This window comes from Equus quagga, chromosome 10 (assembly GCF_021613505.1).
Source record: "Equus quagga isolate Etosha38 chromosome 10, UCLA_HA_Equagga_1.0, whole genome shotgun sequence".
In the NCBI taxonomy this organism is placed as follows: Eukaryota; Metazoa; Chordata; class Mammalia; order Perissodactyla; family Equidae; genus Equus; species Equus quagga.
The window spans coordinates 57260538-57282642 of record NC_060276.1 but is presented as its reverse complement, the minus strand read 5'-3'; the positions used below and the strand labels follow the sequence as shown (position 1 = coordinate 57282642).

At 36.8% G+C, this 22105-nt stretch overlaps 1 protein-coding gene across 4 annotated transcripts in view; it reads right to left on the bottom strand.

The window, feature by feature from the left end:
- Positions 1–20539, bottom strand: part of POF1B (POF1B actin binding protein) — a 76731-nt gene extending 56192 nt beyond the window's left edge. For 2 of the 4 annotated variants that reach the window (XM_046672596.1, XM_046672595.1), the window contains exons 1-3: positions 20521–20539; positions 18945–19267; positions 300–374 (exon numbers count right to left, since the gene is read on the bottom strand). In XM_046672596.1, the coding sequence (XP_046528552.1) occupies positions 300–374; positions 18945–19267; positions 20521–20524 (402 nt within the window). In that variant the 5' untranslated portion in view covers positions 20525–20539. The other 2 variants (XM_046672597.1, XM_046672598.1) reach the window with 2 other exon arrangements.
- Between the last annotated feature and the right edge of the window lie 1566 nt (positions 20540–22105).

The following is a 22105-nucleotide window of genomic DNA, read 5'->3' as shown; positions in this document are numbered from 1 at the left end:
ATATACATAATCATAGGAGATCCTTGGCTAAAAATAAACTGCACTCAAACTAAAAGCAATCAGATTGAACAGACACTGAAACTGAAAAACCTCAGTTCACAGCACTTGTTTCAGCGCTTGTTTCACATTCCTTTAATGGGCTGGACTGATTTTCATATGTGAGAATCCCCTTTCCATTTTTATGTTCCTGACATTCTGTGAATGTATAAAGCCTTATGAGGGCCTACAGATTGCTTAAACATATGAGCAAGACTTACTTAAAAGGAAAAGAATCTAGACTAATCTGTAATTTCTTTTACCTGTTCCGTGTTTTGGGTTATTTGTAGAGTGCTTGGGGCACAAGTGGATATTTTCAGAGTTGGAGAATGGTGTTCCTGTTGAGAGAAACAAAAGGGGGTTCAGAAATTGTTCCTGAACAGTGTCATTTGAATGTCTTACATTCTTGAGGTTTTATTTCCTTTATTTTTATAATAACCCAATTTGTCAGAAATAAGAACATTATTTAGTGCTTTCTTAAATGATGTCCATCTTTCCTAAAAGCACATTACTGAATTCCTTTGTCAGCTTTGCAAGTAGCCTAATGATAAAATAATTTCTAGAATGCTTTCATAACAATACATTCTTCTTGTACTTTTAGATTGCATTCCTTTTTCTTTTTTGAGAACTCTGCTCATATACACTCCAATGTTATTATATGGCTGCAATTAACAAGATGCAAAATTTAGCAAACAAAAACATTAAATGTAAAAATTCTCAAACCAATTCTACAGGGAAGTACCCTTGAAAACTCAGCTAAGACTACTGCCCTTCTGACTTGTGTTATCTGCTTCTAGTTTAATTTCAAAGTGTAGGTTCTGATGTTAAAAAAATGATCTATAAATGTGAGAGTATGATTTTTAATAGTGACTAGATAAAATGATCACTCTATTGATTATGTTGGCATTCTTTACATTTTTTCCCAAATCAGCAAAACTGCATAGTTTTATTAGTGTGCAAAGAGTTGATAGCATTACCCAATCTCTTCATACGTTACTATAATTTACAACCAATTGACACAACTCCAGGATATGTTCCCACAATGATAAAAATATTTTTTTATTTAGAGCAAGGACGCTATTAAAAATCAGAATCATGGACTTCCAAAGGAAACACTGACAGACTCATACGAAAGTATAGCTATAATGTAGGTGTAATGTGCTATTCTTAAAACAGGACTATGGGTTTACTCAAACTGCCAAATGTTCTGTGCTGTGGTTTTCTTTTTGGTTCAACTTGTAACATTTTCATCCCCTCTCCCCATTACATCAGCAGCAATACTTCAAGCTTAATGTTTCAAGGCAGCCTTTGAATATGTTCCCAGATTTCCTGCTGGTAGCTCAGGAGAATTGCTCAGACAAGTGCAGAGAATTAAAAATTGCAGATCCAACAGGTACATGTTCTTCAGTTTAGGAAGATGATTATAAATACAACCCAGTGCAGGTAGTTTTGGCCCACAGATCCAACAGGAGTGGGTTTAGAGAGACAAGAAAAAAAAGGATGCTTTTTAGTTATGCAATAGTATATGAATACATCTTAATATAAAAATTTAAACAGAGAAAGTTAAAGATCTTCCCTTAACTATCCTCCCTCCATCCAGATCCCTTACCCAGCAGTAACCATTATTGTCAATTGTATTTTACATAAAGATATATGTATAAGCAATAATATTTATTGCTTTTATTATTCTGCAATGTAAACCAAACAATATCTTTTATTATAGATATGTCTCAGTTCATTATTTTAAATTAATATATAGTGTTCCATAATATTTGTTTGATAGCTTATCTATTTCTCTACTAGTCAATGTTTAAATTGTTTCCAGGTTTTCACTATGCTGCGATAAGCATCCTTGTGAAACATGAGTATTTCTCTAAGATCCCACAAAGGAGTGGTATTGCCGGGACACAGAGTATGTACATTATTCATTTTAACAGATACTCCCCAATTGATTTCCCAAATGGCTATGCCAATTACACATCCACCAGCAGTGTGTAAAGGTGCCCATGTCTAAAGAATGCTTTTCTGCATGTTTTAGCCTTTTTAGGCTGAGGCTAGTAATACTAGAATCATTTTGAGAGGTCACTCTGTGCACACTGCCTGGCACCTGGTAGGTGTTCTATAAATGGTAGTTCTTTCCCTCTCGCTTGAACCAATCCAAATCTGATGACATCAGCAAATTAAACAGAATGAAGCTTACCAGTCAAGTGGGCTAGCTTTTAAGATAAAAGAGTGTACTGAGAAGTTTTATAAATTTGCAGATATTAACCCAAGTAGAAATACATACACACATACACACACACATGTGCACGCATGCACACACATACACATACACATATATATATATATATCATACCCTTAAGACATTTATTTATAGTAGTATAGTCAGGGTTACTTTATTCAGGTGCTAAGATAGTAGATATTTAAAAGGCAAATTAGTGTATTTGCACACAGACTAGTCTAGTCCTAAAATGAATAAATTATTCAATCTTCTTATATTTGGAAGGCTGGTACATTGATTCCATAGATTATAATTTACTTAAGTGTTTTGAGCCTTCATTATTAGAATTATCTAGGAAAATGTGGCTTTTACCATCCAACCTTCATGAAAACAGAGGACAAATGAAATAGCTTCAAAAATAAAATATTAAGATGGTAGCTTAATATGAGTCAAAGAGATTAAGACATGTGGACAGCAATAACTAAATGGAGTGGCATATGTCGAGGCTTCTAAAATGGAGCTGGGAAGCCATTAAGGAAATGGGGTTTATGCATGTATATCACTTCTCTACTCAGATGAAATGTAACTTTTGAACTGTGCTTCACTGTTGTCATCTTGACCTTCTTTCAAGAAATATGCTTACTCCCATAGATTAGAACTTTTTGCCTTAGAGATGGCCTTAGCAACCAATCACGTATAGCCAAGAAGTAACAGTTGTTGCCAGCACCAGTCACAAATCTTGCAAAACAACCTGTGTAATTTATCTTTCTCTTTTCTTTTTGGTGAGGAAGACTGGTCCTGAGCTAACATCTGTTGCCAATCCTCTTCCTTTTGCATGAGGAAGATTGTCACGGAGCTAATAGCTGTGCCAATCTTCCTCTGTTTGTATGTGGGATGCCACCACGGCATCGCTTGATAAGCAGTGTGTAGGTCCATGCCTGGGATCCGAACCTGTGAACCCTGAGCCACTGAAGCAGAGTGCGTGAACTTAACCACTACGCCATCGGGCTGGCCCCTAATTTATCTCTTTTTGCCTTTATAAACCCTTGCCTTCTTTGTCTTCCTTGGAGCACATTTTGGTTTTCTGTCTGAATCTGTGTTTCCCAAATTGCAATTCCGATTGCCCAAATAAATATCTGCTGTTTAAATTGTAGTGATTTTTCTTCAGCCAACAGGCGTATGGTGTTGACCAGCATGAATTTAAATTATAGCAGTATTAGGCTGATCATAAGGTGGAAAAGACCTATCTGAATATAAGGTTTATTAATTTCAGAAAGACTTGCTAAAGAAAGTCCCTTTTCCCTGGAAGTCTACAGAATTAGGTAAGGTAGTTTGAGTAAACGTCCAAAATGAACATTATCTTGATGATGAAAGGTACGTTCCGTGGCAGCTAGCTCTAGGCAGGATTGCAGCAAGTCATGCCATAAATAGCCATTGCCTGTTCCATAAGAAGTGATCAAAAATGTTTGTGAATGAATCAATGAATGAAGATGTCTTGGTTTTAAAGGCATCCTGGGAATAGGAGTCTAAATTTCCCTCTTGATAACTTATATCAGTGTTTATTTTCAGTATCACTCATCTGTATATAGCTTACTTAAATCCTTCATGTTGAAATCACTAAATTTAATCAATAGTTAAATATTCTGAGCTTATGCCCTCTGTGCCACAGCCCCACATTCCTTATAACAAAATAATTAAAGGCTGGGGAAGGGATGGTGATGACTACCATAATATAGTGGAAAGACTTCTGGACTTGAAGTCAGGAGCCCTGGGTTTTACTTCTAGTTGTACTACCAGCCAGCTATGTTGATATTGAACAACTCACGTCATCTCCCTGAGCTTCGATTTCCTTGTGTGATAAACGGGATGTGGGTGTGGGTGAGTGTGGATTAGAGGATCTTTAAGCACCTTTCTATTTCTGACATTCTGTCAATATAAGAGATCATCCCCAACTTATTTTTCCATACAAACAATTTCAAATCCTTTAAACTTGCCAGTCTTGTTTTCCTTTGATGATGATGGCAATTAATACCTATTAAGATCTTTCTATGCCAATATGTTACACAGATTATCTTATTTAACACTCAAAACAACCACACAAATAAGTTACTGTTATACCCCATTTTACATATGAGTAAAGTTAGACAAAGATAGTTCAGAAACTAGCTGAAGATCACACAGCTAATACTAAGGTGTTGGAATGCCAACTCAAGTAGCATGGCTCCAGAACTCATGCTCTTAATCACTATAATTTGCCATATCTATAGTTTGCCTCATTATAGTTTCTGTTTTTCAAGTTGTAGAACATAATTCTACTGTTAGATTGACCAGTGCTTGTAATAGGAGGCTAGATATTTGTCTTTTTTAAATTATTTACTGTCAAAGGCAACTTTTGGGCGCTTGAAACAAGAGGTCCACCCAAAAGTTACTGTGTGAGAGAATCGGCTTGATTAAATAATTTAAACTTCTACAAATTTAATAGGGATTTTTTAGTAGACTGCATGATATATTTACAGAGTGCACTCACAGGCCTCTAACCTTGAAAATCATTGAATTTTTGTTTAATACTCATATCATCTGCACCCTTCAATTTTGCTGGAAGGCCCTACTTTTTCTGACGAAATATTCAGCATAGTATTGGGCCGTTTATTCCTGTGGCTCAAATTTGCTAAATACACAAATATTGCCTTGTTGGCAACTTTCTTTAGGTAGAGTTCTGGTGAAAATAATTTTCTTTATAATTAGATGGGCTCATACTTAGTATAAAATCCAGGCCTATTTTTCTCCCACTGCCTAAAGTAATGATTTCCAGCTTTGGGAAAGTTGTAGTAGCCTTCTTCCTCCTTCTCCCCCTCCTCCTCCTTTTGTAAAGTACCTATGGTATTACCAATTTTAAGATCAGAGTAGATTAAAATCAGTCTGCTTTGGGGGATAATTTCACTACATCACTTGAGATAATTGTCCATACCCCTTAGTACGCCTTAAATCAGAACTGGGAAACCCTAGTTGCCCTAGGGAGAATTCAGTTGTCACAAAACTCTATTTTATTTAGAACTCTTTGTTAAAATAGCATCTTTTTCAGAGTTAACAAATCATATGAACTGCAAATGGCCCTAATTTCTCAGCTACTTACCTCAGGGAGAGCTTTTGAGTAGCTCAATGCAGTGGAGAAAGAAGGGAAAGCAGAAGCAGGAGAGGCATTATTCTCCTTTAGGTAGAAGGGAAACTAAAAACTTGGGGCTCTGAATTCCAAGATTATTTCAGGACAAAACTTTGAAAATTAAATGACAAACTATTTTTGTCCTCTAATATATTTTTGATACTTTCCACTCTGATAATGGAACATTAGAATGGGAAACATACAGGAAGAGTAGTCATCAATTGATTTACTGAAACCAAAGCATACAAACTTGTTTAAACTAAAAATATTTTAGTATCTAACTAAGGTAAATTAAGGGAGATAGCTGATACAGTGGAAATATCAAGAGCTGGTTTCTAAACCCAGGGCATTCATTAACTAGCTGTTAAAACTTGGACAAGTTATTTTGAGCTATTTGAGCCTCAATTTCCTTATTTGTACAACAGACAAATCATATATAATGCACATTTTCATTTGTACACTGTAAAATTTGTACAATGGGTGTAATTATTTTCCTCCTTAATTTTTGGAGTTCTGTTGTGTAAATAATGTATGTAAAAATTTTGAAAGATAAAAATTTTATTAATATGAGGCATTATTCTTACTGGATTGGTTACATGTGTAACTAAATTATTTCTTCAGTACTTGTTATGCAATGGTATTGAAAGAGATATGAAAGACAGAATATACTCTCTATTTTCATCATGCTTGTAATCAGTTAGAGGGTAGAAACTATTATTGTAAATAAAAATCAAATAGAGTATCATAAGAGCTATAAGGAACTTACCATGGGAGTTTCGAGGGCTAAGAGACATCTTCAGCCTGGGACAATTTGAGAGTTCATCACAAGGTTACAGCTGAAGAAAGTCTTGAAAAATTGATATGAGTCAGCATTTCTAGATTGGTGAGGATGGGGGGGGGGCATAGGGGTATCTCAGGTGTAAGAGCAACGTGAACAAAGGCATAATAGTGGAAAACTGGGGGCTATATTTAGAGAACGGTGGTTTACATTTTGGCTGAAATACAAAATACTAGAAGGGGAGTTCCAGGAAGTAAGGTCCCTAGAAGCCAGATAATGGAGGGCTTTGAAAGTCAGACTAAGAAATTTATAGACGCTGGGCCATTGAAGGTTTTTTGGGCAGAAGAGTGATATAAGGTGTTTGTAGGGAATTTATGCAACTTTTCTTTCTTTCTTTTTTTTTTTTAAGGATTGGCACCTGGGCTAACAACTGCTGCCAATCTTTTTTTTTTTTTCCTGCTTTATCTCCCCAACCCCCCCTGTACGCAGTTGTATATCTCAGTTGCCGGTCCCTCTAGTGGTGGGATGTGGGACGCCGCCTCAACGTGGCCTGACGAGCTGCGCCGTGTCCGAACCCAGGATCTGAACCCTGGGCCGCTGACGCGGAGCCCGCGAACTTAACCACTCGGCCACGGAGCCGGCCCCTATGCAACTTTTCTAGAGAACATATTCTTAGATTACATCTTACATACATTAGATTTGTAAAGATTTTTAGATAATTTTATGCAGGAACCTATGCATCCAAGCTAAAGTCTGTGTAGAAGAGAAATGGGTAAATACTGTGTTTGAGGATAAAAATCTTTCTGCAGAAAGTTCTAAATGTATTTTAGTGTGTGACTGAGTATTGAACAGTAGTAGTAGTTTTTATGAGGGACTCTCAGGGCACATAACTGATATGCTCAACCAGTTACAGGGTAACAGAATAAGACTCAATAAGTAAAAGCACTTCATCTAGACAAAATTTCAGTAGCGGGGGGGTCGAGGGAATATTTGTATAAGTAGACTAATTAGCAGCTTCAAGCTAATTTGTTTAAAGGAAGCATCACAACAAGATCCTAGGGAAATGATATGATGACAGATCAGAATCACTAGCCCTTTAACAGCATTTGCCATAGTAAGTAATGATAAATATTTGTCCATAGGAAAAAAAGTGTAAATCAAATATAAAGAAGTCAAATCTAGATGCTTAATTGGACCCAAGAACTAGAATAGAAAACTAATTGACTTATTAAATAGCTTTCTAATATTTAATTTATGTTGTTTACTTTTTTAAAGAGGCAATTTGTGTCCTACTTTCCATTTTCAGTTCAAAGAGAAAGCATAGGAGAGTGAAACCCACAAACAATCCTAGTCATATGTCTTTATTAAAGCCCCTGATGACAGCCACATTCAGGCATATTTGTAAGCTGTAATCACAAAGAGAGGGGAGAGAAGGGAGAGGAGAGAGAAAGAGAGAGGGAATTTCCTATTCCATTCCATTCTCCGAAACATTTATTTTGATTTGTCTTCGAGTTTTGATTTAAAAAATCTCAACCCTCAACAAGTTTACAGTCCGTGGTGGAGGGAAAGAAGGATCACAGAAAGAATATACTACTCAGTATTATAAGTACCTTATAATACTTACAGTTAAATAATAAAAAGTGATATTAGCTTTAAAAAGGAGACCACATCTGGAATGGAGGTGCGATTGGAGTACTACATTAAGGAGAGGGTAAGAAGGTTCCGGGTTGGAGAAGATGTCTTGAAGAAGATGACTTTCCAGGTGGATTTTGAGGGATAGGTGGAATTCCAGCAGAAATGTGAGGGAAGGGGGGATGTTGCCAGAGTGGAGGAGGAATGAACAAAGGCGGGGATGGGAGGGAGGCAAAATACTCAGTTTGTTCAACAGAACAGTACAGTGTGTCTAGAACACAAGGTGGGAGGAGATGTGTAGTGGGAGATAAGACTGTGAAAGTAGGATGGGACTGTCCTAAGGAGGGTCTTTAATATCATTAAGGCGAGGAGTTGGAACCTAACTTTGGAACTTCATTATCAAAGTTTTTGAAAAGATTCTAAATTACAAATCCAATGCCATTTTATTGCTGAGGTCATAAATTTGACAATAAGATACAAGCTGATTTTATTTCTTCATAATATTTCTAGCAAAGTTCTCCCAAAGCATTTATGAATTTTTAAATAAAAATTAATCAACTTATTACTCAGTGCTGGAGCCTTGTATATTCTGACATGAAACAATCAGTAAAATTTATGAGAAAAATATTTAAAAAATTCTGAACAGTGACAAAAAAATCTGCCTTCTTGGTAAATAACATATTTAAAAATTATTGAAATATTCAATTATTATTTATTTTTGCCCTGGTTTGTGTCCCAAAAGATTTTAGGTGATTCATAATGGGAGCGTAAAAGAAAATGATCGTGAAGTATAAATAGGAATCGGATATCAGAGACTGTGTAACGTGAGAGTCAAATGTGTAGATCGGGTATACACAGTAGAGCATGACGGTTATAAGAACACAGCTGGAACTAGATTGCTAGATTTAAATCCCAATTCTACCACATAGTGGCTGTATGAACTTGAGCGAGTCACATAATGTCTCTGTGCCTTGGTCACCTCATCTACAAGAATGGGAATGATATTTGAACTTTACTTACCAAAATTTAAAATTACTTCAGTAGGTTAAGAGAGATAGGCAGTTCCAGTAATGCTATGAAACCCAGATTATGTGCCCAAAAGAACGAAGATGCGTGGGCCGGCCTGGTGGTGCAGCAGTTAAGTGCACACATTCCGCTTCTCAGCAGCCTGGAGTTCGCCAGTTGGGATCCCAGGTGCGGACATGGCACTGCTTGGCAAAAGCCATGCTGTGGTTGGCGTCCCACTTATAAAATAGAGGAACATGGGCATGGATGTTAGCTCAGGGCCAGTCTTCCTCAGCAAAAAGAGGAGTATTGGCAGTAGTTAGCCAAGGGCTATCTTCCTCAAAAAAAAAAAAAAAAAAGAAGGAAGATGCGTTTTGATTGAGGGGGGTTATTTTTCATCTTTTTCTTACTTAAGCATTTGCTCTGTCAAAAAGTGATGTTCTGGAAAAATTATATAGATAGACAGAAGGATAGATACATGCATGTATACATAAAAATCTTTTATTCAGGTCTTTTCTTAAAGGTTTATGAATTTAATTCTCCTTCTACTGAAATAGTCACTCTAAACTTATACTTTGACAGTTTGTGCCTTCATTTTTTGTTCCATTCCTAGGTGCCCATTAGAGCTGATGGTGTAAATTGGCAGCACTTTGATCATACATTTGTGCCACCATCAATTTCTTCAAATGTGATGATCTTAGAAGTATTTCTGTATTTAAAAGAGTAGCTTGAATATAGAGATCCACAGTGTCCAGTAGAACTCTCTGCAATGGTGGAAGCGTTCTGTGTCTGTGCTCTCCAATACAGTAACCACTAACCACATGAGGCTGTTGAGCACGTAAAACGTGGCTAGTGAGACATAGAAATTGAGTACTTAATTTTATTTTATTTTAATTAATTTAAGTGTAAATGTAAATAGGCACATGCTACCCTATTAGAAGTGCAGCTGTAAAGGAAACATTAGGTAAGAGGTAGACTGCAAGCGAGCTTTAATGCTCACTGTTACTACATTTTAAAAAGAAAAGTTCCACAAAATAAAAAAGCTCCATCTCAAATATTGATGTTCAAATTCAAAGACTCTAAGAGCACGGGAACTTCGAAATTACTCTTTCTAAAAGATATTTATGCCAGTAAACGTTATAAATACATTCCTGCTGTTCCAGTCTTTTGATCATATACTATGAGTTTTAGAAAATTGCTTTAATGCTTTTCCTCATTAGTCTCTCTTAGCTAGTAGAGCCCTAATAAGCCTTTCAAGCATATGTTTACCTAATCTTTCCAGTGTCAAAGGAACTCTTACTTTATAGTCTATTTATTTATTTTATTATCTTATTTTGTTTGTGCAGGTAAGAGCTTTCGTTGGCTATACTTTTATAAATCAGTAATACAAGTGGAAAGAATTATTGAGTGCTAACTCTGTGCCAGACATTGTGCTGGACACTTTCACATGTTACCTCATTCAATACTCACTACAACCCTGAAGGAAGGTGTTATGGTCCCGCTTTACAAATGAGAGCATTGAGGTCCTGAGAGGTCAAGTAATTTATTCTAGATAATACAGCATTAACATTTACTACGTGTCAATTGCTGTACTGTGTTTTCCACCATATATTATAGCATTTGACTCTACAACAATCCTACGTGTTAGGTGTTGCTATTGCCACGTTTTACAAATGAGGCCACTGAGTCGTATAGCTAGCAAGTCTCCGAACCAGGAATTAAACCCAAGAAGTTTAAAACCTAAGCCTACACTCTTAGCCACTACACTAGACTGTTTCATAGTTTGGCTCTGCCAAAGTCTACCTCATTACTGCCTGTTTATTATTTGCAGCTCTCCCTGAGACATTCCACATAGATTTATTTGTGTGGGTGTTTTCTCCACACTGTGTTCTCTGTGACTGATCTTTAGACATTGCACAATATGAACCTCTTCAGTCAATACCTCTTAGCTTTCATTTTCCTATTGATAGCTCTGATCAAAGAGTTCAAGACCTTGGTGCAACAGATAGGAGAGACAGTGAGGTTGCTGGGAATGAGAATTAAGTAATAGAGAAGATTACATACATAGTACAGGACTTTGTTCTCTAAATATTTGGAAGCTTGTTGGAATGGACTTGGAACTCTTTCATTTTGTTTAGTTTAAATTTTAAAACTTTACCTAAAGACTAATAGATAATACAATGTTCCAAGAAGGAAAACCATGGTAGCTTTACGGATGTTGCTGTCAGTCCTAATGACTCTGAAAATCTCTGAAAACCGCCTGACGCTTGAGCTGGCAGAATTTGCCAAGGCAAACTGCCATTTGAATAAATTCCCTGAATAGTATGGGAGATGTTTTTGTTAGAACCTATCACAGCCAGTAACATGGTTAAACACCTGCCATAGGTTATTGCTGAGATGTTGTTCTGAACTTTGTACAGGAAGAAACATGAAAATCATAATGATCTCTCTTTAGATGAAACAAACACTTCTTTAATTTAAGATAAAACCTGTGATTCTATTATCATGTAATGAAAGCAAGAAAATGTACTAGAGTGTACTAGTAATAGAACTCCTTCCCCTCGTCCCTTCCCTCCAATGGAAATCCCTCATTTAAGAGACTCATTCCTGTATTATTTTTCTTCTTTTCCTGAAGGAAACTAGGAGAGAAAATAAAGTTCAGTCATGTGTTCCTTAACCACGGAGATGTATTCTGAGAAATGTGTTGTTGGGTGATTTAATCCTTTTGCAAATATCAGAGAGTGTATTTATACAGACCTAGATGGTATAGCCTACTACACACCTAGGCTATACGGTATAGCCTATTGCTCCTCGGCTACAAACCTGTACAGCATGTTACTGTACTGAATACTGCAGGCAATTGTAAGACAATGGTAAATATTGTGTATTTAAATATATCTAAACATAGGAAAGGTGCAGTAAAAATACGGTACAAAAGATAAAAAATGGTACACCTGTATAGGCAACTTACCGTGAATGGAGCTTGCAAGACTGGAAGTTGCTCTGGGTGAGTCAGTAGGGAGTGAAAGTGAAGCCATAGCACATTACTGTACACTACTGTGGACTTTATAAACATGGCACACTTACGCCGCACTAAATTTATAAAAAATATTTTTTATCTCTAATAATGTTAACCTTAGCTTACTATAACTTTTTTGCTTGATAAACATTATAACTTTTTGACTCTTTTGTAATAACACAGCTTAAAGCACAAACACATTGTACGGCTGTACAAAAATATGTTCTTTCTTTATATCCTTAATCTATGAGCTTTCTTCTATTTTTATTTTTGTTAAAAATGAAGACACAAACACATACATTAGCCTAGGCCTACACAAAGTCAGGATCATCAATATCACTGTCTTCCACCTGCACATCTTGTCCCACAGGAAAGTCTTTAAGGCAAGTAAAACTCATGGAGCTGTCATCTCCTATGATAGCAACGCCTTCTTCTGGAATATCTCATAAAGACCTGCCCTGAGGTCATACTCAGAAATATGTCCATGATGGCTTGCTTGGTTTGTTTCTTTTTTTCATCATAGATTTGCCTAAAAGCAGATAATGTATCATGAACATTCCTCTCAATGAAAACCTTTCAGTGTTTGGGTCCATGTTTTCAGACTTTTTAAGGAGATTGTTGAGGTCTGCAAAAGCTTCTGCTAAACTCTTCACTGTGAGTTTTCTTGGGAGTTCTTCTTTTCTTCCCCTGTACTTTCCTTTTCTCTTGCACTTCTTCAGCTATGTGTTCCTATTCCACTACGAACAACTCTTCATTACTCAGTTCTTCAGGAACCACTTCTAGGAGCTCCTCAATATTATCCTCATTCACACCCAGTTTAAAGTTGATTGCCATCTCAACCCAGAGCCATGCTGATTTTTGCAACCTCCTCATCCTTGGCAAGTTCTTTGAAATCATCATGAATGAACCTCTTGAGTGTCTTCTTCCAGACGCCATTCAGACATGCCTTGGTGACATCACCTGAAGCCCAACCAAGGTTCTTGATGCAGTCATAAGTGTTACAATTCTTCCAGAATTACATCACTGTCTTCCCAGTTTCTTTCTCCATTGCAGCAATAGCCTAGGCAAAGATTCTCTTCAGATAGTTGGCCTTAAAAGCTACTTTAACTCTTTGATACATTGGTTGATTAAAGAGGTGGTGTTTGGAGGGAGAAACACCACTTTGCTATTGGGATGAAGATCACCAATAAAAAGAAGATGTCATGGAGCATTATCAATAGAAAAATTTTGAAAGGTATATTAATCTCCAAACAGTACTTCTCCTTTTCGCTAGCATAGCAATTCAGGAGAGCATCTTGGAAGAGGATCTGGGTAATCCATGACTTCTTATTGCTCCTCTAGTACACTGGCAGTGTGTGCTCACTGATATGTTTGAAGGCCCTGGGGTTCTCACTGTGCCAGATCACAAAGGTTTCAATTTGTACCCTGCAACACTGCCCCCAAGCAAGACTGTTATCCTGTCCTTAATAGCCTTGAAACCTGGCATTGACTTGACCTCCTTATGGATGAAAGCCCTTTCAGGCATTAGTTTCCAGAATAGGGAGGTTTCATCCATATTGAATATTTGCTCTGGCAAGTAATTTTTCTCCACAATCAGCTTATCTAGAATTTTCAAAAATTCTTCAGCTGCCTTCAAGTGAGCACTCGAAAACTCACCACTCACTTTCACATCGTGTAATGAATAACGATTCTTGAATTGTTTAAACCACCCAGAGCTAGCAGAAAATTCAACATCGTAGCTGAGTCCAATCTTTTCTTTCCACATTGCAAACCAACTTTTTGCTTTGACCATGATCGTCATGGTGCTGAGAGGGATATGCTTCTGTGTCTGGTCCTCAATCCAGGTCATTAGAAGTTTCTCCATGCCTGATATAAGCCCTTCTTGAATTTTTGCTGGTCACATTGCCTTCAATGAAGCAGAGCCTTTAACAGCTTCTTTCATGTTGTTCTTGTTCTTCAAGATCATAGCTATGGTGGAATGGGACATGCCTGACTGGCGAGCAATAACCATCACTGATTTTCCACTTTTGTAGTCCTTAATCACTTTTAATTTTGTTTCCAGGTCAATCACTCAACATAACCTCTTACTGACAACATTAGCAGTGCATTTTGTATGCTTAAGGGCCGTGATGAATAAAACAACATGAGATTAAATCAAGCACAAGAGAAAATGATGCAATCAAGAGTGCAGTAAACATGAGATATATAAGGCTGCTGCCAGTGTAACGTGGCATACTGTTTTACAGTAAACCTTTTTTATAAGTAGAAAGAGTACACTCTAAAATGACGATAAAGAGTATAGTTTAGTAAATACATAAACCAGTAATGTAGTCGTTTATTATCATTATCAAGTATTATATACTTTACATAATTGTATGTGCTGTACTTTTATATGACTGGCAATGCAGTAGGTTTGTTTATACCAGCATCACCACAAACACATGAGTAATGCATCATGCTATGACATTACAATGGCTACAATATCACTAGGTGATAAGAATCTTTCAACTCCATTGTAATTTTATGGGACCACTGTCATATATGCTGTCTGTCATTGACCAAAACGTCGTTATATGGTGCGTGACTGTATACCGTCCTTTTGCAGTACATCCTTTTTGCCTTTAAAACCTAGAAGTATATATGCTCCACCGGAAGTCAAAAAAAGATCACTATTGAGATAGCTGCTGGTGTGAAGAAAAAATTAACTCAAATATATTTGTTTAGAAAGGTTTTCACTTTTAAATGGAGTTTAAGAGCATGGCTAATCTCCCAGTTGTTTTACCATGAATTGTCGAGAAAAGAAATTTGGATCACAACAGTTAAAGGACAACTTCATGTCTCTTCCCCTTTCCTCACCACCCCCACCTTGCCACACACATACATAATGACAGCTTGTGAGTGCCATTGACTGAAAACAGGCCCAGCAATTTATCAGACCTCCCTTAAACAAGAAACAATTGGCATGGGCATTTTCACCCCACAATTAGTTGCACTCAGAATTTCTATAGCTTCATTTAATTTTAAGCACAAAAGAGAAGACAAAAGCTGAAAACATAGGTCTCTTTATCCTATGACCTCATTCCTTTTTCAGGCAACCTACTTCCTTGAACAATCATTCACTTTAGTACCACACCCTTGAACAACAATTTATTGAAGCAACACACCCCTCTCCACAGAAGAGGAAAATTTTCTACTAGTGAAATGAAATACTGGCATAGTAAGGGAGCTATCTACATTCTTTGTACCAAAGAAAAAGAAAAAAAATTATGTAAACAAAGATAAGACCAAGCTGAATAATTATTGAGAGCAGAGGCCATTCATAAACACACATTCTCCTCTGGGCTGCTCTCTATAGAGCTAAATTTGGTTGCAAGTTTCAAATTCAAAAGAATGGTAGCCCATATAACACATATGTTAAGAGATCTCTTTTTGCACCAACGCTTGTTTTATTCAATAAAATATTGAGGGACAAAGCATAAAATAATATTTAAAAATGAAATATAGACATATGGGACACCTACGGACTAGGTCCTATATATCTGTCCTCAATGTGGGCTGTCCCTGGATAAGCAAATGGTATTTATACAGGTAATCAGAGTGCTTCCTACATAATAGGCACTTTATAAATATATGTTCAATGAATCACTGGTATTAAAAATATTTTATTTTGATTCATTTCTCTATCACACAACAGAGCTCCTCTATATACATGGAAAATATCTTGAGCTTCATGAAAAGCTAAATTAAGGGAAGGGACAAACATATTTCCAATCAATAATTCATGTCAATGCTGTTCATTTAACACAGTATTTCATTTTGAGTCAATGATGGTAGGCTAATATTTAAGCTTTTTAAAAGCTTGAGCTCTAAGGTTTCTTGTTTTCTTTTGTTTTATGTAGTTTCTGGAACTCCATTTATTTACAAGACTGCATTCAGTTCTAAAATGCATCTATGACCTTGATTACACCCGTGTTTGATTTTACTTGCTCATATGGATAAACCTATTAATTTTAATTCTACTGTCAATTTAGACAATTTCACCAACAACTGATACGTACATTTGATTTTCTCCGAGAAGCACTCTATCAATCAGACAAAATAATAACCACGAGAATCATAAAACATATCTAATCAATTATAGACAAGAAACAAAGCAACATTATATCTCGAGAAATTTAGAATATGTTTAGGTCTATAAACACCATTTTAGTGCACAAGAACAAAATAGAGGAAAAACATGTACTGAAAAGCCGGAAATAGAAAATACTAAAGTGCTGCAAAAGCATTTGGTTAAATCTAAAATGTCTACTACATTTAAGCTAAAATTAAGATTCAGGAAGCAAAGCAGAATGCCATCAATTTTGGTTTCTCAAAAGGAACATATTTCACTACTGACGATTATATGTATTTTTTAAATCTTATGAATTCTCTGAATGTCATCCAAAGTGCTAAAAACATATAAAGTAAAAGTTTAATTGAATTCATGATAACCAACAATTGATTATAATATCCATTTTCCTAGCTGCCATGGTCACAAACTCTAGCATCAGAGTAATTGCTACATAGCAACTCAAAATGTCTCTGCAACATGGCGTATTAAGGAGAGATTTTATTAAAACATAAACCAAACCAGAAAAGTAAGAAGAGCTTGAGTAATATGTACTGCTTGCTTGTTCTTGGTATGGTACATAATAAAGTGGCTTCCACATCTTACCCATTTCGTTAGCGTGAAGATAATTTCAGATCAAATCTAGATCCAACTGTACCCAATGCTGTCCTACCAATAAACAAGGATACAGGAAAATAAAATAGAATGGTTTCCTAGTCACATTCTTTGTGGCAGCTATCTAAAAGCTTTTCTGCAAAATTATTTTTTGGTGGATTTGTGAATGCCTTTGACATCTAACTCAGTTTGAAATTTTATAGACAAATTTTCTCTCTTCTTGTTTCACTTAGGGAATGGAAAACCTTCTTATATTTTTCCTTTATCACGTATCTGCTTCTCACCTCCTTCATCCTCACCCAGCCCTTCCTTTTCTTTCTTTTCAATTATAAATAGCTTCAGACTTCACAACACCCTCCATTCCAATCTCTTATCCCAGTTTCTGTGGCCATACTTTCTATCCCTAAGGTTCTTTTTAAATTCCTCTACAGGAAACTACTTTTCAGGATGGAGAGAGTCTTGCAAGGATCACTTTAGCAAATATCAGGAAGAAAGAAGGAAAGTCTTGTAAAAAACTTGATTAGCTTGGTCCTGGGATTATTAAAAAGGAAAGTCAAATTAACGAGCGTACAATAAAGTTTGATCCTAAAAATTGTTCTGTAGTCAATATTTATAACTTGCCAAATTTCGGCTTTTAAATTTTTATCTCTTCATCTTTCTTTTACTAGCAAGTCAACAAGAAAAGGAGTTAATGTTCAAATAACTATAACAGATAGGGTGATTTTAGCATTCCTATGATACTGGCAATTGTTGTTTTTGACCATCGCATTGTTTTTGGACTACTAAGGAACATAGGTGGCACCCACTTTGTTGTTCATTAACATCCCCATACTGAATATTGGAATGTGCACTTGCATTATTATTATCACTTATACAAACTAGTATTTTTTGAACTTTATATTTTTCTTTCCTTTGACTTCAATATAGGTAGGGTTTTTCTCAACTAGGAAATTGCTAACAATAAATCCTGGACTTTTTTCTTCATATTTTTTCCCTCAAATTAAGCTAGGAGTGGAATAAAAGAGTAAAACTCTGGCCTTTGTAGTTGTTGGGTTATTTATACCTTTAAACATTTTTTTAAAATAGTTTTATTATATGCTTTGGAAATGTTGCTTCATATCATACTTTAAATTGTGGTTTTGGGGAAAATAATCCATATTATTCCAGATTGGTATAATCATGCAACATAGGATAATATCATCTGAATCATTTTTTGAGCTCTTCACAGTACAAATTGTATCTTGAAAATAAAATTCCAATTTCGACAGAAGTTTCTGGAAAGCTTAAAGACATACAAATTTAATATAAAGAAAGTCAAAGAATAAAAACAGACATAGAGCTGTCAATTTTATGTAGTTTTGCAATTTTCCTTTCCGTTCATTGGCAAGATTATTAGCACAGACACTGATGCTGAAATAACTCCTTTAAAAATAAATTTATCTCAGGGCTGGCCCCGTGGCCGAGTGGTTAAGTTCGCGTGCTCCGCTGCAGGCGGCCCAGTGTTTCGTTGGTTCGAATCCTGGGCGCGGACATGGCACTGCTCATCAGACCACGCTGAGGCAGCGTCCCACATGCCACAACTAGAAGAACCCACAATGAAGAATACACAACTATGTACCGGGGTGCGTTGGGGAGAAAAAGGAAAAAATAAAATCTTTTAAAAATAAATAAATAAATAAAAATAAAAATAAATTTATTTCATATTAAAGGTTGTCTTAGAATTTCACCTGTTTTAGCTTTCCTATAACAATTGCTTATGTCTTTCCTTCCTCAATCCTATATCCGCTCTTTCAATACTCTTTCTATCAATATTCATAAGTTATTCACCTTGACTGTATAAGAACCAATGTGTCATTTTCAGAAGAAACACATATGACAATTCAAACAGACATTTGTGCTTATCACTTATCCTGGAGCAGCATACTGTTTGATGAACAGAAACAATTGCTCGTCGCTCGGTACATGCCATTGTCCCCACACCACCATATTTAATACAAAAAACCTGTTTACTTCTGACATGAAGTGAATCAGCGGGAAATTACTCTATAAAAATTACTGTATTTGAGTTGAGGATTGCTTTGCATTAGGGGCAAAAGAATACCTCAGATTGGATATTCCAATCAAATCCAACAAGAAATGAGCCATCCTATGCTCTAGTTAGATTATGAAAATCATTGGAACTGGTAAAAAAACAACCACAGGCACTAGTAAATGAAAGAACAGCCAAGAGATAGAATTTGGGTGACTGTACATTACACATATAGCTGCAATCTGCCAAGAGATAATATCTTATAGAACGGAGGCAAAGAAGCTGAAAAAAAAGAAATGAGGTCGACATTTTCCCTCTCTAGTAGCCTGATTTTGCCGTACCTGAGAATGGTCGCTCCAAACCAAGTTTTGGTAGGAGGAGGCAGTTTTGAGAGGGGAGAGCACTTCCCGTGAGCTGATGGGGTCCAAGGCCTGAACCACCTTGTTCATAGGCCCACTGTAGGTCCTCACTCGCTCATACACTACATTTTTTTCTGGTGGCTGCTGGACTTGGCTTGACTGATGGTAGCAGTGGTAATGCTGGGGCTGGCCCTGCAGCACCTCTGGGGGCTGCTGAGTCCCACAGCTGCTGCTGCTTGTCTCATTCCAATAGCTTGAGCTCATCATCTTCTCAGTGGTCAGCAAGGTGCTCCCAGATGCTCTCCCTATGGAACAGAGAGAGAGAGATCATGAAAGAAAAGGTAGGAAGGCAGGCAGGCAGGCACACGTAGAAGCCATTTATCAACCACCTCTGCCTATGGTGGTGCCAGGGAGAGAGGAGAGTTACCGAGCAGCAGCAGGAGCAGGTCTGGCAGCTGCAGAGGAAGCAGCAAAGTATTTGAGCACAAATGGAAAGTGGAGCCACCCTGTGAGATTGCTCCAGGAAATGGTACTGACACGCCCTTGAGGGGCGGATTCACAGGGCAGGTTTACCTGCCAGGAAAGGCTCTGCTTTGCCACAGAGATAGCTACAAGGCTGCAGAGTAGGTAAGGAAGTCTGGAAAGAGCAGAAATGCAGAATCTCAGGGCTGAGGCCAGATATTCCAAGTCCACAGACTTGGAGATTCACTTTAACTGTAAATAGGCAGACAAAGACATGCCCATATCAAGACTTAGTAGAGAAAAAAAGTCACAAACGTCACACGAAAGTGGCTTTCCCATGGATCTTAAGTTTAGGAAAGGTAGTTATGAGCATGAGTATTATCATTCTAGAGTCCTAAGCCAAAATACAGGTATTAGCCTAGGGACACTAATTTTCACAGATAAATTTGCATACTTTGCAAAACACACCTGGTAACTGCATTTAAGGGATATTGCTATGGGGTCTCCTTCAAGCAACTCTCTCTAATTTATGGACCTGTTTATCTTGCTCCAGGTCTAGTATGGCTTTCAAACATACACTGAAGTAGATTTGTCTAAATGATTGAAGCACTGTTTATGCATGGGGGATTGGTCATGAAAAATCTAAGCATTTCACAAATGCTCTGCATTTTAGCATTTATGTCTATTGTTTTGTGTTTTTACAAAGAAATGTACCCTGACTTTATTTGTGCCCTAGGAAACATTAGTTTTGATTGCCTTTTTTTTTAAGATTTTATTTTTCTTTTCTCTCCCCAAAGTTGCCTGGTGCATAGTTGTATATTTTTAGTTGTGGGTCCTTCTAGTTGTGGCATGTGGTACACCACCTCAGTATGGCTTGATGAGCGGTGCCATGTCCGTGCCCAGGATCCAAACCCGCAAAACCCTGGGCTGCCGAAGCAGAGAGCGTGAACTTAACCACTCGGCCACAGGGCCAGCCCCAAGATTGCCTTTTTAATATCTAGTTGTAAAGGGAGCTGCAAGTCCTGAGAGGTGGGTTTCCCGATGTAATGAGATTTACACATGCTTAGCATTTACCTAGTAAGTAATGCCTACTTACCCATCAGAATTTGCCTTGCAAGATGCTTCAGCACCACTGAACTCTAGAATACTCACTGAAGGTGACTTCAGAAAAGGGATGTCTTCCTAGTGTGTCTATACACCATAGAACCTAGTGCATCGTCACCATTCTGGAGAGGAAGAGAAGATCGTCAAGCTGACTAGCCAGCTTTTCGTCTGCTGAGTGAACAAAAGGTAGTGATTTACTGGTCACTTTCTATGACCAGGTACTACGCAAAGAACTTTACATGGATTATCTGTCATCCTCACGACTTTATGAGGGTTTATTGGTGAGAAACTGAGGCACAGACACAGAGAAGTTGAAAAACTTCCCAAAGTTAAACAACCAGTAAATGATGAGTCTGGAGGTTGAACATAGGAAAACTCTTTTTAGAGTCTAAGCTCTAATCTACTACATTATACCTCTAGATAAATTTTAAAATTATGTTCTGTATCTGGCCATACAATAATCTTCTGGGTGAAAAAAAACTTTTGAATTGCTGGCGTGTAAGTGACTTTAAAAGGAATCTTTGAATTTTTCATGGAGGAGAGGTATGCAAAATGCTGAAAATAGACCTTAAAAACTCTTTAAAATGATTTACTGTGTATTTATATTTGTATTTGTGTGCTGCGTGCAGAGCTTTCAAATCTAATCCTTGTTCATTTTAATGCTGTTCCTTAAGAATCAATGAAAATTTAATTAGGAGCACATGACCCATCAAACAGCCTGGCAAATTATCAGATCAATAACTTATTAATATCATCATCAGTATCATTTTGAGTAAGCTTTATGTATGAACAGGGAATGGGTGTTACGTGTGGTCATCCAGTCAACTCTGATTGTTCAAATCTGAATTTAAAACACACACAAACACATACACACAGTGCTGTGAATACCTGCAGCCAAGAATTGACCTAGTAAATAAAGTAAGACATCAAGATGAAGAATAAAAATTCCTTCATTCATAAAATGGTGACCATACCTGCCCTCCACATTTCTTGAATATATGGTATTTTGAGGCAGCCATCTTGATGCAGTTGGGCAAAAATTAATGTGTAAAACTGACACCCTCATCCAATCACTGAGCCTCATTCATCACTGTTTCCCATCTCTGGGTATGAGGGAAAGAGAGTTGATGCTCGGGGATACTTTATAAGAAATGAGATTAGGCACTATCTGGCAGACACACCACATCTAACTATGAAGCAGATGTTGACCATTCTTGTTCACCTGAGAGAGGTTTATCAATCATTCTCACCAAAGTTTCTACTTCTTCTCTGAGAATTCACTTGTGCATTCAATGAAGTGTATCTCCAATTGTTTTATTTCTCTTTCATGCAGATGATGTTAAAACTTACCTATTTTTGATTAATAAATGTTTATAAATATATTTGACTGTTTAATAATGATACTTGCTCTGTTTCCTACTTGAAAACCCAAGGGATTGACACTGTGCATTCTGCAAGCTTTGTGATTTTGGTGGATGAGATAGTAAGAGTTTATTCTTTGTTCTCAGTCCCAGACGTGTTCAGAGAATCCTTAATTATATTTCTGGTAGTTATTTTATTTAACTTAGTAATATGTA